Genomic DNA, 12823 nt, shown 5'->3' with positions numbered 1-12823 from the left:
CTTACCTGTGTAGCTGGATGTATTCTCGGGGTCTGTTGAGCAGGTGAAGGAATCTGTCAACAACCTTGTTTTTTCCCACACCCTGTAATTACACAGTGAACATTAAGTAAAAAGAGACTTTTGTGGAAGTAAAACAAACCAGAATAATCTGTTGCCAAAACCTACTTTCTCAAAGTTTGTACTTTTTCAGCTCATAATGAAAATATACACATATACATACATACACACATATATGTTTACATATAGCAAACAAATATAGTTTCTCTGACATAAAGGTTTTTTAAAAAATTTACTTCTAAATACACTAGCTTCATTTACATCAAATACACTAAACATGCTCTTCTTATTTAAAAGGAACTTCATAATTATTTTTAGCCCTCTACAGCTAGTTTTTTCTTTTTCTTTTTTTTTTTTAAGATTTTATTTATTTATTTGACAGAGAGAGACACAGCGAGAGAGGGAACACAAGCAGGGGGATTGGGAGAGGGAGAAGCAGGCCTCCCGCCGAGCAGGGAGCCCGATGCGGGCCTCGATCCCAGGACCCTGGGATCATGACCTGAGCCGAAGGCAGGCGCTTAACGACTGAGCCACCCAGGCGCCCCTACAGCTAGTTTTTTCTGCTTCATAATTTTACACTGAAGTTTAGACATTACAATACAATATTAACAATTTCAGATTTGAAAAATGGCATCAAAGGCAATAAAGTAAGTATAAAAACAATGATTTTTTCTTATCAATTCTTTGGAAGTATGGTTTCTAGTTACAGGCAGATAAATATAATACTATACTTCTGTTTTAATAAAACGCTCATTCTTCTCTCCTTCTATCCTACTTTCTAATCCTTCAAAACCATGGAAACCTAAATTATAACCAGGGTTTATTAGTAAGTCTCAACTATATCTGCTCTTGTCAGCAATGTCCTCATTTCCTTACCACTTATTGATGCTGAGAGTTGCTGTCCTTTTGTGGAAGACAGACTGTTAAAAATGGAAACCACTCCCATGCCAGCTCCCCATTTTAAAGTTTTCACTTAGAGGTGGAATACTCTATTAATGGGATGTGACTCTTTTAACAAGTGGGTTGTGTGGGAACAGTAGAAGTGGTTAAAAAGCTAAATTCCATATATCATATGTTCTAGCAATAAATAACTTATTAATTTCTTATATCCTGCCAGACTCTATCCTAAGTATATCATGTGTTATTTCATTTAATCCTAACAGTTCTACGAGGTAGGTAGTATAATTACTCCAACCTCACAAATCAAGACACCAAGACTCAGAAAAGCTAAGCAACATGTTCATGGTCACACAGCTAATCACAGGGGAACCAGGATTCAAATCCAGGTCTGTCTGATTCTGATGCTAATGCTTTTAGTCCCAACATTATGGATTATACTTCTTTCAGTCTGAAACTGATTTAGGTAAACTGGGCCTTGAATTTTCTCTTTCCCCACTTCTAGGAATCCATTTCTAAAGAAATAATTAGGCAGATCAGGGAAATGCATGGCGCTGAGCAGTAAGAGCAGAAGAAGCCCAATAGAAGGAAGCAGGCATTATTACTGATTTTTCTGCTACATCCTCAAATGTCTTGTAAAGAAATCATTCTATAAGCACGAAGGATAGAAATTCAAATCAATCAAATGAGTATTTATTGAGCATCATCATAGTCCTAGAATTGTGACAGTTCCTCTAAGATAAACAAATTCTCAAAGAAATTATGAGAATTTGTCCTTCACAATTCTCAAAAGAAGGCAAGACACATACATAAATGTGGAGCACAGAAGACAAGCCACCAGTGTAGCTAAACAGTTGTTAATTTATATGATATAGGTTCTTTTTTTTTTTTTTCAAGTAGGTTCTGTACCCAACTGAACTCACAACCTTGAGATCAAGAGTCACATGCTCTATCAACTGAGCCAGCTAGGAGCCCCTTTGATATACATTCTAATAGCCTTAGAATCTTTCTCTTCTCTTTGGTCCACTAAATATGTCATAAGATTATAGATGCAAGAGAGACTAAGGGGACTGGACTGATTACCAACTACTTAATAAGACAGAGGTATGAAGCACACATAGACAGTAGCAAGCAATTAAGATCCACTGTACATCCTCGACTAAGAGAGAAACACAATGAAATCAATGTTTAAAGAAGGTCAATATAACAATACTATGCAAAATATACTGATTGACAAAAGGAGAAACTGGTATCTAGGAGATTTATTGTTTACTCATTCAACATAGAAACAAACATTTATTGAGTGCTGGCATGTGTCAGGAGAGATAGCAGTGAACAAGACAGATAAAGTTTCTGCTCTTATGGAGCTTCCATTTCAGGAGTGTGGAGACAGATTGGAACGTAGATTAGAAAAGTAGGTAGAAAGGCAGCAAGATGTAATTAGACAACCAAATAAATAAGAAAGTTATCAAATAGTGATATTCTCTACACACAATTAAGATAGGGTGAGGCAATACTGACTGGGTGGTTATTAATATTGATTGAGAAGTGAAGACTTTTCCTTAGGTAACTTTAAGCTCAGATCTAAATGACAAGGAGCCAAGTGCTATAACGATTACAAAAGGGGCATTCCAGGAGAAGAGTTGCTACAGCTGATCCTCTAAAGTGGAAATAAGCTCAGGATATTTGAGGAACAGCCAGTGTGTTCAAGTGTTGTGGGCCAGAAAAGAATATATAAGATAAAGAAATAAAAGTAAGTAGGGCTGTGGGGCGCCTGGGTGGCTCAGTCCTACTCTTGATTTCGGCTCAGGTCATAATCTCAGGGTGGTGAGATCGAGCCCTGGGTCAGGCTCTGTACTCAGCAGGAAGTCTGTTGGGGATTCTCTCTCCCTCTGCCCCTCCCCACTGCTCTGTTTTTCTCTCTCTAAAATAAATAAATAAATCTTAAAAAAAAAAAAAAGGTAAGTAGGGTCTAATCAAATAAGTTTTACAAGCCAAGTTGAAGAAGTGGGATTTTATTCTATGAGATGGGGAGCCACTGGGAGATTTTTTTAGCAGAGAAGTGGCATGAACTAATACAGATCATAAAAAAAATCACTTTGGTTAGGTATGGAGAGTGAATTATAAGGGAGGGAGTAAGGATGGAAACCAGGAAGCCAGTTGGAATGCTACTCCAAGAGCCCAGGTGAGAGACGGTGATGGCTTAGATTAGGGAGGTATAAATGGAGAAGAATGGATTCCAGCTGTTTTGCAAGAAAGTTGACAAAACTGGCTGACGGACTGGATATGGGAGGATAAAGGAAAAGAAAGATCAAAGATTACTTCTAGATAGTTCCTTGAGCAAAAAGATGGGAAAGGCTGGGGGGGGGGGGGAGTCTTTTTTTCCCAGAGGAAAATGAAGAGCTAACTCTTTCTCCAAAGCACTTATTATCATTTAACATTCTAACAATTTATTTACTTGTGTGTTATCCTTCTCCCAGACTGGAAATAGCTCACTGAGAAGCTGGTTTTGTTCACTACTGTACTGCTAGTGTCTAGAACAGTGCTGGCACAAAGTAGGCACTCAAGTATGGGTCATATGAATTAATGATGTCTCCATCTCTGGCAGAAACCCCAGTCATCCTCAGTACTTCTCACTCCACCTCCCAATTCATAACTAATTCCTCTCATTTCTACCTCCAAAATATATCTTAAGTTTGCCAAATTTCTCTGGAATCATTTAAAACCAAAGGAATGTCATGTCTTGTCTAGAACGGTGCTTCTCATGCTTTGATTAGCAAATGAGTCAGCTTTGAGATCTTATTAAAATGCAGACTGATTCAGTAGGTCTGGGGTGGGGTCTGAGACTGTATTTCTAAGACATTTCCAGGTTGTCACCAATGCTGCTGGTCTGCAGACTGTACTTTGTACAGCAAGAATACATATCTGCAGTAGTCTCATAACTGAGTTCCCTACATTCATTCATGCTATTTTGAATGTATTTTCCATACTGTAGCCGGAGTAATCTTCTTAACAGATAAATTAGATCATGTCATTCTCCTGCTCAACCCCATCTGATAGCTTCTCACTGCATTTAGAGTAAATTTGAAAATCCTTCCTGTGGCCTGCAAGGTCCTACCCATCCCTCCAGCCCTCCTGTGTGTCACTCTTTTCCTCCCAAACACTGTTCTAGTCACACTCAACTTCCTTCAGTAAAAGATTCCAAGCTCTTCCTGCCTCAGGGCTTTGCACAAGCATATTCTTCTCCTCAGGGAGAGCTTTTCTCTCACTCACTATCCTAGCCATTCTCATTCATTATCTTAATTCCCTCCTCAAAAAGGCCTTTACTACCTTCCGATATAAGTCAGGTCCTTCCTCATCTCCCACACTCACCTGTATTTTTTCCTTCTTAAGCATAAATAGATTTATATGAGTGACAACTTATTTAAAGTCTCTCTTATTCACTGTTCTGTGAACTGGAAGTGCCATGGGGGCAGGTCCAGGCCTATTTACTGCTATATCCCCAGAGCCCTGCACAGAGTCTGACAGAAAAAGGTACTCAATAAATATGTGTCCAGTGAATGAATGAATGCAGAGAATTTGGAAAGTACCGGAAAAGGGTATAAATCCCAGTAAGATATATACTGTGACCATCTTAAAAAAGATCATGAATACTTGAAACTGTGATGAGTTACAGACTTCTAAAAACCGGACAAGATTTGCAAATGATCCAATTTATACATTTCGCCTGTGAAAGATTCAGTTATCAGAGCTGACTGTCAAAATGACAAACACATGAAAGTAAGAACAATGGATCATTTCATCCTCTAGGAAACTGATATCTAACTGGATTTCTCCCCAAAATAGTTATAAGCCTAACACGGAAACAAAGAGAAGGAAAATATTTTCACATTTGCATGTACACTACAAAGCTTTAAGCTTTAAATGGCATGCTACAACAAACATAAAATTTAAAATCTATACATTCAGATGAGTAAAATGTTTTGTTAATATGTCACATCTGTTAACTTCAATGAATCTAGAGAAAAGCAAGTATCATAAGTGCATTGTAATGTTAGAAATATAGAGGATTTCCTGAAAGAAACAATCATGAAAAGCTACGATTGGGAGTTCCTGTTCCCTCCCCACTTCCCAAGTTACTGAATCAGCCATGGTTTCTCAGACTGCTCCTGAGCAACACACTATTTTAGGGGCTTACAAGTCCCATAAATGTAGGATGGGACGTGACTTCCCCAGCTGCCACTAGGGAGTTCTTTTGCTGTTTTCTTTATATTAGGGTCTTCAGAACGTCAACCTCAGCTGTCTTCTTGCTCCATATACTCTCTCTGGGCAATCTCATTCACTCCCATAACTGGAGTTATCACACATGGCTCACACTTCTTTCCTAAGCTCCAGCTGAGATCCCCTATCCCTAACTGTCGATTGAACTTCTGCACCAGATGTTCATACTGGACTCATTATGCTGCCACCGAAACCTACTCCTTTTTCTTTTTAATCCCAGTATATAAGAGTATTGCCATGTACCCAGCTGCTCAATGACTGAATCTTGGAATGTTTCTGACTACTCTGTTTTTTTCCCATGACCTCCTTCAAAATGTCACTAGAACCTGTGTGGTCTCTACCTGCAAAATGTTTTTATTCTTTCTTCTCACTCCTTTCTCTCCTTTCTTTCCTTCCTATCTTCCCTCCCTCCCTTTTCTAATTCATCAACTATTTTAACACACAATGTTATAGGTACTGTACTAGCTGAGCAAGATATGAAGGTAAATAGAACAGCCACAACCCATGGCCACACTTACAGCTTACAATCTAGTGGGAAACACAGATAAGTGAGCAAATATAATAGATACACCCGTAACAAGTGCTGTGATATGGGACATCCAAGATGCCTGAAGATTTTAGCAAAGGGCTCAGGAAGGCCCACCACACACTGTGATATTTACTGGGGGATATCAAGGACTTAAGGAGGTAAAGGGGAAGAGGAGGAAGAGGAGTGTTCCAGATGGAGAGAACAGTATGTGTAAAGACTTGAGGGTAATCGTGAGCTGGAGTGCTGGGCAGGTCTGAGAGAAGTCAAAGGCTAGAGCAGGAATGAGGGAAGGGAATGGTAAGAAACAAAACAAAAATGGCAGGCAGGGTCTAGCCCTGGCAAAGCCTTGGAAACCACTTAGAAGAGTCTGGACTGTTTCCTAAAAGCACCGAGAAGCCACTGCAGTAGAGGAGTCATAGGATCAGATGTTGATTTTTGGAAAATCACTCTGCTATTATAATGATCTGGCAGAGAGAAAGAATGAAAGCACAGGAAAGCAGTTTGGAAACTCCTTCAACCAAGAGGAGATGATGGTGGCTTCAACTAAGGAGCAGAAGAAATGGAGGGATTTAAGAGATATTTAGGGAAAAGAACTAACAGGATTTGGTGATGGACTGGATGTGGGGATGAAGAGACAGAGAAGTCAAAGTTTCTATCTTGGGCAACAGGGGGAAGGTGGTGCCATTTACTGACAAATGAAACAGGGGAGAAGTGCATTTGCTGGGTGGGGGAGGGAAATCTAGTTTTAAAAACAGGCAGTTTAATTTTGGATTGTTTACTTTGAAGTGCCTGCTTCCCATATCTGCTCCTTCTTCTCCAATGCACTGTCACTACTCAAGGGAGGCCCATCGTCTTGCTCCAAATCTTAGAAAAGATCCTACTTGGTGTCCCTCCTCCACACTCACAACAGGCCAGCCCACAAGTTGTTTAGTTATTTTTCTAAAACAGAGATCTCATCAGGTCATTTTTGACTTCATTTTAAAAGCTCTGACAGTTCCTTTGAGGAAATGCTAAAAGCATAACCTCAGAAGGAATTTCTGTAAATATCCTGAGCAAAAAGGAACAATTACAATGATCTGCTCTTTCCAATCGTAGTTTTCGCCTAGAACAGAAAATCCTGAGGATTACTTTAATTAAATAAATACATAAATAGTATCTTATTTTTCCACCATAAAAGTTACACATACTCATTTTCCTTACTGGGAAATATAAAAAACAAAACATTACCCAATGTACAACTGCTAAAACAAATCTGCTACCATTTTCATTTTGTTCCTGTGAATATTTATCTTTACTTGTCATTATTCTGTATGTAAAATGTGTATTCTTTAATAAAAACTAGGATGAAATAAATAGCTTTTACATCATTATTAACTCTTAATGAGGATAATATTTAGTGAGTGAAAATTTAAAAAGGGAAAAGGAAGCTGTGGAATGAGAGATCCGAAAAAATACAAACTGCCTTGGGACACCTAGGTGGCTCAGTCGGTTAAGCGTCTGCCTTCAGCTCAGGTCATGATCCCAGGGTCCTGGGATCGAGTCCCGCATCAGGCTCGTAGCTCCACGGGAAGCCTGCTTCTCCCTCTGCCTGCAGCTCCCCCTGCTTGTGCTCTCTCTCTCTGTCAAATAAATAAATAAAATCTTTAAAAAAAAAATACAAATTGTCTCATGAGAATGGTGCTTTCTTTTACATTACTGTTCTGTCTCATTGTGTTCTTTCTGACAATCTACTGGAGAGAAGGACCTTTGAAGAGGTAGAAGTCAGATGGCCCTTTAACTACAGGATTAAGAGAAGTAGGGAATATATTATGTCCCACAGACAGGAATCAAACAGATAGGAAGTAAACATGCTTTCAGTTTCTGTAAGAGAAAAGATCAGGGACCATGACTTTAAGGACTTTGAAAGATTCTGGGATTCTTTCAAATTCCTCAGGTTTATTATTTTAGTTATCCTGTTTCCTCAGAGAGATTAGCAGTAAAATCCTTTAAAGAAAAAGGCTGTAGACTTGTCTTCCTGGACAAGAAGAATATCCATAACTTAGAAACACCATCTGTATCTCATCAAGGGGAAGGAGGAGAAGGGAGTAGAGCAGGAGAGAGGACCTAAAGAGGAATGGAGAGCAGGCAAGAAAAGATGAGTCTAGGGATGGGGTTTGGGCTAAGAGTAAATGTCCTCGAACTTAGATGTTGAAGGATCCCTGCTGTAGCAGGTAAACTTGCAAACTGCTGTGTCAGCCCTCTGTAAGTCTCACTCAAACAGGTACTTTTTTTTTTATTTTTAAAGATTTTATTTATTTATTTGAGAGAGAGAGCATGAGCAGGGGGAGGGGCAGAGGGAGAAGGAGAAGCAGACTCCCCGCTGAGCAGGGAGCCCGATTCGGGGCTCAATTCCAGGAACCTCAGCTGAAGGCAGACGCTTAACAGACTGAGCCCCCCAGGCACCCCCTCATTCAAACATGTTCTTCATCAACCAACAGCCTCCAGAACCTTTGTGCTTCCACATCTTTGCTTATGTTTTTTGTTCTGACTAGAACAGCCCATCCTTCCCCCATCCAGCCATCTTCTTCCACTCACTCCTTAGTGTTCTGATGAAATGTCTCACTTCCCAGAAGCTTTGCCTGACTTTCCCATTCTTTTTTCTCCTTCTGCTCTGAGCACCAGAATGGTTTTCCCCTTTGGGTTCCTAAACCACTGTCTGACAGCACTCACCACACTGTACTCTAGTAACGTGTCAGGTGCATCGGCAAGAGGACTGGCTCCATGGGGCCAGGATCAGCCCCCAGTTCATGTGCCTCTCACTGGCGCCTCACATATAACCCGCAGGGAATAACTACGAAAATTTGAGAAAAGAAAGTAAGAAAGGAAAGGGAAGTCATGCGACGTGCTCCTGCTAAAGGAGGGAGAAAGCTGTTCCAGGAAGCTTCTGCTCCCTTTGAGCAAACAAAGAGGAGGAAGCTAACATTTATGGAGCCCTCTGCTGTATGCATACACACCCCTTCAGTGCTTAATCACTTGAATCCTCACGCCAGCCCATGTGAGTCGGAGGTAATGTACCTGTTTTGGAGAGAAGCAAAGTTAAATTCTAAATAGTTAAGAACCTTGCACACAGTGGGATTTGAAGGCACATCCATTCTGATTGAACAGATTGGGCTGTTTTCTGTTTCGCCATACTGCAAAGAAAATGTCAAGACGTTGCCTCCCTGAACTGATGTACATGGGAGTTTAAATCCTGATGTCACAGAGTCAAGATCAGTGACTCCAAGGTTATAATAGCCTAAAACATGTGTCCAGGAACTCCCTGTATAGAATCCAAGGTTCAAGAGGGAGAACACTAAGAAAGTCAAATGGGATCTTTCCTTCTGCAGTAATTTTTAAAATGGACTCCAAGGAGTGTTTACCACTGCTAGTATTCGCTTTCCCTCACGTGTTTCTCTGAACTTAGGGCATTCCTTCCAGTTCCCCCTAATTCTTTAATAACGTTCGTGGAGTTAGATCAGTCTGTTTAGTATTTATAGATGATTTCTGCCTAGTGTCCTCATTTCATTTTTTAAAAAGCCACTATATGATGGTCATTAACAACTACCAACGGCAGTAAAAAATACCAAACTAAAGAGACTAATATTACAGTAAAATCAGGAGAAATAAATGACAGCTGCTTTTTTTAACCTTAAAATGTCCATCAAATGTTGAACTTTCTAATTCTTTGCTTCCACTTGAAAACCTTAATATAAGAGCAGTTAAGAGACCTGGATTATGCTCTCTGCTTCATCTGTCCCCAGATGGAGGTCTCTACCACCATCTGAGCCTAGATTTGCTCATTTGAATATAGAGGGCCTAGACAAGCTGGTCTCTAAACACTATTTTTATTCTAATATTCTGTAATCCCATAATAAAATGTGAAATTACTGCTCTATGAATCTTTGGAAATTTCTTATTTTCTGAATTCTCTCAGCAAACATACATTACTTAGGTAATCACAAAAAATTTTATTAAAACGGAATAGTAAACCATCCTAAACATTTGCACAATGTCTTCCCTGTCACAGAGCCAAGGAACAGCACCCAAAAGTCAGATGAGAAGACATACATTTCAACTGCACTACAGGTTTGCTTGGCTCAAAAATACACTGACTTATAAAGCTTTCTGTCTAAGTCATAACCTCTTTTTCAAACAGGAATAATAAAAGCCACATCCCTGCAATATCTCTTTGAAATACTGTGTTGCTATAAACGGCAAAGGTATACTCTTAGGTAGTTTGGTCATTAGGTATGACCAAAGAAGCTATGACAAATACTGTGGGGGGGAAAAGAATCAATGTATGTGCAAGAGCAAAATACAGATTGAGAATAACTGCAGGAAAAAAATTCACTAAGAAACACTGGATCAACAGACTAAATATGAGAGACAAGGTGGTAGAATGGTAAAGAATTTCCAGATTGCAATTCAAGCAACTTCACTAAGCAAGGGGTTGGAGAAGGGACACAACACAATGTAACATAAAATAAAGATGAATGTCACTGTATTTGATAAACCCAAGTATTTCATAGGCTTGGGGCTCCCAGGCTGCTGGGGCTACTGGAAGCACAACATACTCAGTTATCAAATTCTCTGCCGCCACTACCAGCTGGGTACTACAGGCAAGAAGATTTCGGGACAAAGTGTTCAGTCCCTTCACAGGTACTAGACAATTACGCTGGCATGGCAACATGGTATTTTTCTGATGTTGCATGGTAGTAACCTGCCAGGGCTCAGTTCAAATGATTAATTAGCAAAATTCTCACATTCTTTAATTTTGGCAATAAAATATTCACAGTCTCTCTGTGAATTATACTAAATAATTATACTATAATTATACTATAAATATTATACTATAACTATAAATTATAATTATACTAAATAATTCAACAAACATGACTTTATTAGGAGAAAAACTAAGTCCATGATCACAGTAAGCCTATGATTAATAGGTGGAATGAGATACAAAGAATTATATAGAATTATATAGTAATAACGCACATAGAGTTCTGCTTAGTTGGCACTAAATATATGTTTACTGATTTTCATCATGTATAAATATCTCAAAGTCAAAGGCTACGAAGATCAGAAAAGAAAGCAGTTATTTCTAGCCTGGAAAAAAAATGGATATGGTTTGATGTCATTGTACAAATTAATCAGGGACTTAAACTGGCTTAACAAAATATACTCTATACAGTATTTCCTCAGAAGTTTATCAATATTGGTATAATTCTGAATAAAATGTTTATATTCATGAACATTTGTTAGCACCTCTCAGGATAAAGAGAACAGGAAGGTATATCTTTCCTTTTTCAAAGAGACTATATATTTCCTTTTTCAGCTAAATACAATTACCAGCCTTTGTTTAAATGCTGACTGAAATGAACCAACTGTAAAATGACACTTTTGGAAATAACTGAGGAAAACTGAAAAGAGAGTATCATAGTATATTCAGGGATTATTATCAATTTGCTAAGTGTAATAATGAATTGTGGGTATATTAGAAATAAATACTGAGATAGCTATGAGAAAAATGCATTATGTAAAAGAATAATGTATGAAAAGACAACATAAAAAAGTGTAGGGGAAATAGATAAAACAAGTTGGATAAAATGTTAATTTTTGAGGCTAAGTAACTAGCACAAAGGGGTTCATTATATACTCTAGTTTTTGTAGAAAGTTAGAAAATGCCCTGTACTCCATATATGAAGCATTGTCCTGGCCTACTGTAAGCACTCAACCAAAGTTAGCAATTACACAGTATTACTGTTGTTGCTATTGTTACTATTGTTACTAGTGTAAGCATTAACGTGCTGTGTTGGAAAAATAAGTTTGAGCTTGGGAGGTCTGAGCCTTAACTCTGCCATAACTACCTAATATGATCTTGAGCAAATATTTTAACCTTTTTGAGTTTTAGAAGGCTGATTTGTAAAATGTATTTACCTCAAAAGGCTGTTGTAGAACTAAATGACATGATTTTAAAAAAAGGAAATTGGAAATTATAAAATGTACAAATATTACCATTTTTAACCCTTACTCATAAGAAACTTATAATTCAATTGTAGATGAAATCAAATACATATCACAACAACTTTTAAAAGAGTGAAAAAATACTATAAAATTTCAGGAAAAACCAAGATTATTTCAGTTTGGGAAAGACTAAGAAAGGCTTCACTGAAGAAGAAACATCAAACATGCTTTTGAAAACTGGCAGGACTTTCCTTGGCAAAGACAAGGGGAAGCACCGTATGAAGCAAACAATATGAAAAAAGGTGTGGGAGGGGGTGCCCGCAAAAGGGCCTGGTTTACTCTGGGAGGGTAAGAAACTCGAATTTGGAAGAATTAAAATTATAAAAGGAGTTTGGAACCAGGTCACAATTTGTTTTGAGTGTGCCTATGAAAGAGATTTTATCTGATAGGCAAACAGGAGCCACTTATAACTTTGAGCAGGAAAATAAAATTAAGAGTTATTTTCTAATGATGGAACTGAAAAGAATACCTAAAGAATCAGTACTGTAAAAACATGAAGCACATGAAAGTCAGGGACAGAGGAGACATCCTATATGAAAATCAGCCAGAGCTGACTTTTTATTTGGTAAAGACATACACAATAGAAATTTGATAAGGGCAAACAATATGAACTGTGGAATCCAAGGAGATCTTAAGTATGAAAATTTCACCACACCACTATTTTGGTAAAATGATACAAAGGGCTGGCTCAAAAATGAAGAAAGAAAGAAACCAAAAAAAAAAAAAAAAAAAGGAAGGAAGGAAGGAAGGATGGGAGGAAGGAAGGAGACAAATCTGGCAAATTACTAGATTATATTCATTTAGAACTCATTTTGTTTATTTATTTTTTTTATTCTTATGTTAATCCCCATACATTACATCATTAGTTCTAGATGAAGTGTTCCATGATTCATTGTTTGTGCATAACACCCAGTGCTCCATGCAGAACGTGCCCTCCTCAATACCCACCACCAGGCCAACCCATCCTCCCACCCCCCTCCCCTCTAGAACCCCCAGCCTGTTTTTCAGAGTCCA

The 12823-nt window shown here is 38.4% G+C and overlaps 1 protein-coding gene across 1 annotated transcript in view; it reads right to left on the bottom strand.

Moving 5' to 3' along the window:
• VWA8 (von Willebrand factor A domain containing 8) overlaps window positions 1-12823 on the bottom strand; it is a 305881-nt gene that overhangs the window by 163583 nt on the left and 129475 nt on the right. The window contains exons 19-20 of the mRNA XM_081815509.1: window positions 789-859; window positions 6-82 (exon numbers count right to left, since the gene is read on the bottom strand). Of these exons, the coding sequence (XP_081671635.1) occupies window positions 6-82; window positions 789-859 (148 nt within the window). The remainder of the gene's footprint in view (window positions 1-5; window positions 83-788; window positions 860-12823) is intronic.

The sequence above is a fragment of the Leptonychotes weddellii genome, chromosome 3 (genome assembly GCF_054177405.1).
Source record: "Leptonychotes weddellii isolate Sample4059 chromosome 3, ASM5417740v2, whole genome shotgun sequence".
NCBI lineage: Eukaryota > Metazoa > Chordata > Mammalia > Carnivora > Phocidae > Leptonychotes > Leptonychotes weddellii.
This window is presented reverse-complemented; position numbering and strand designations above follow the sequence as displayed.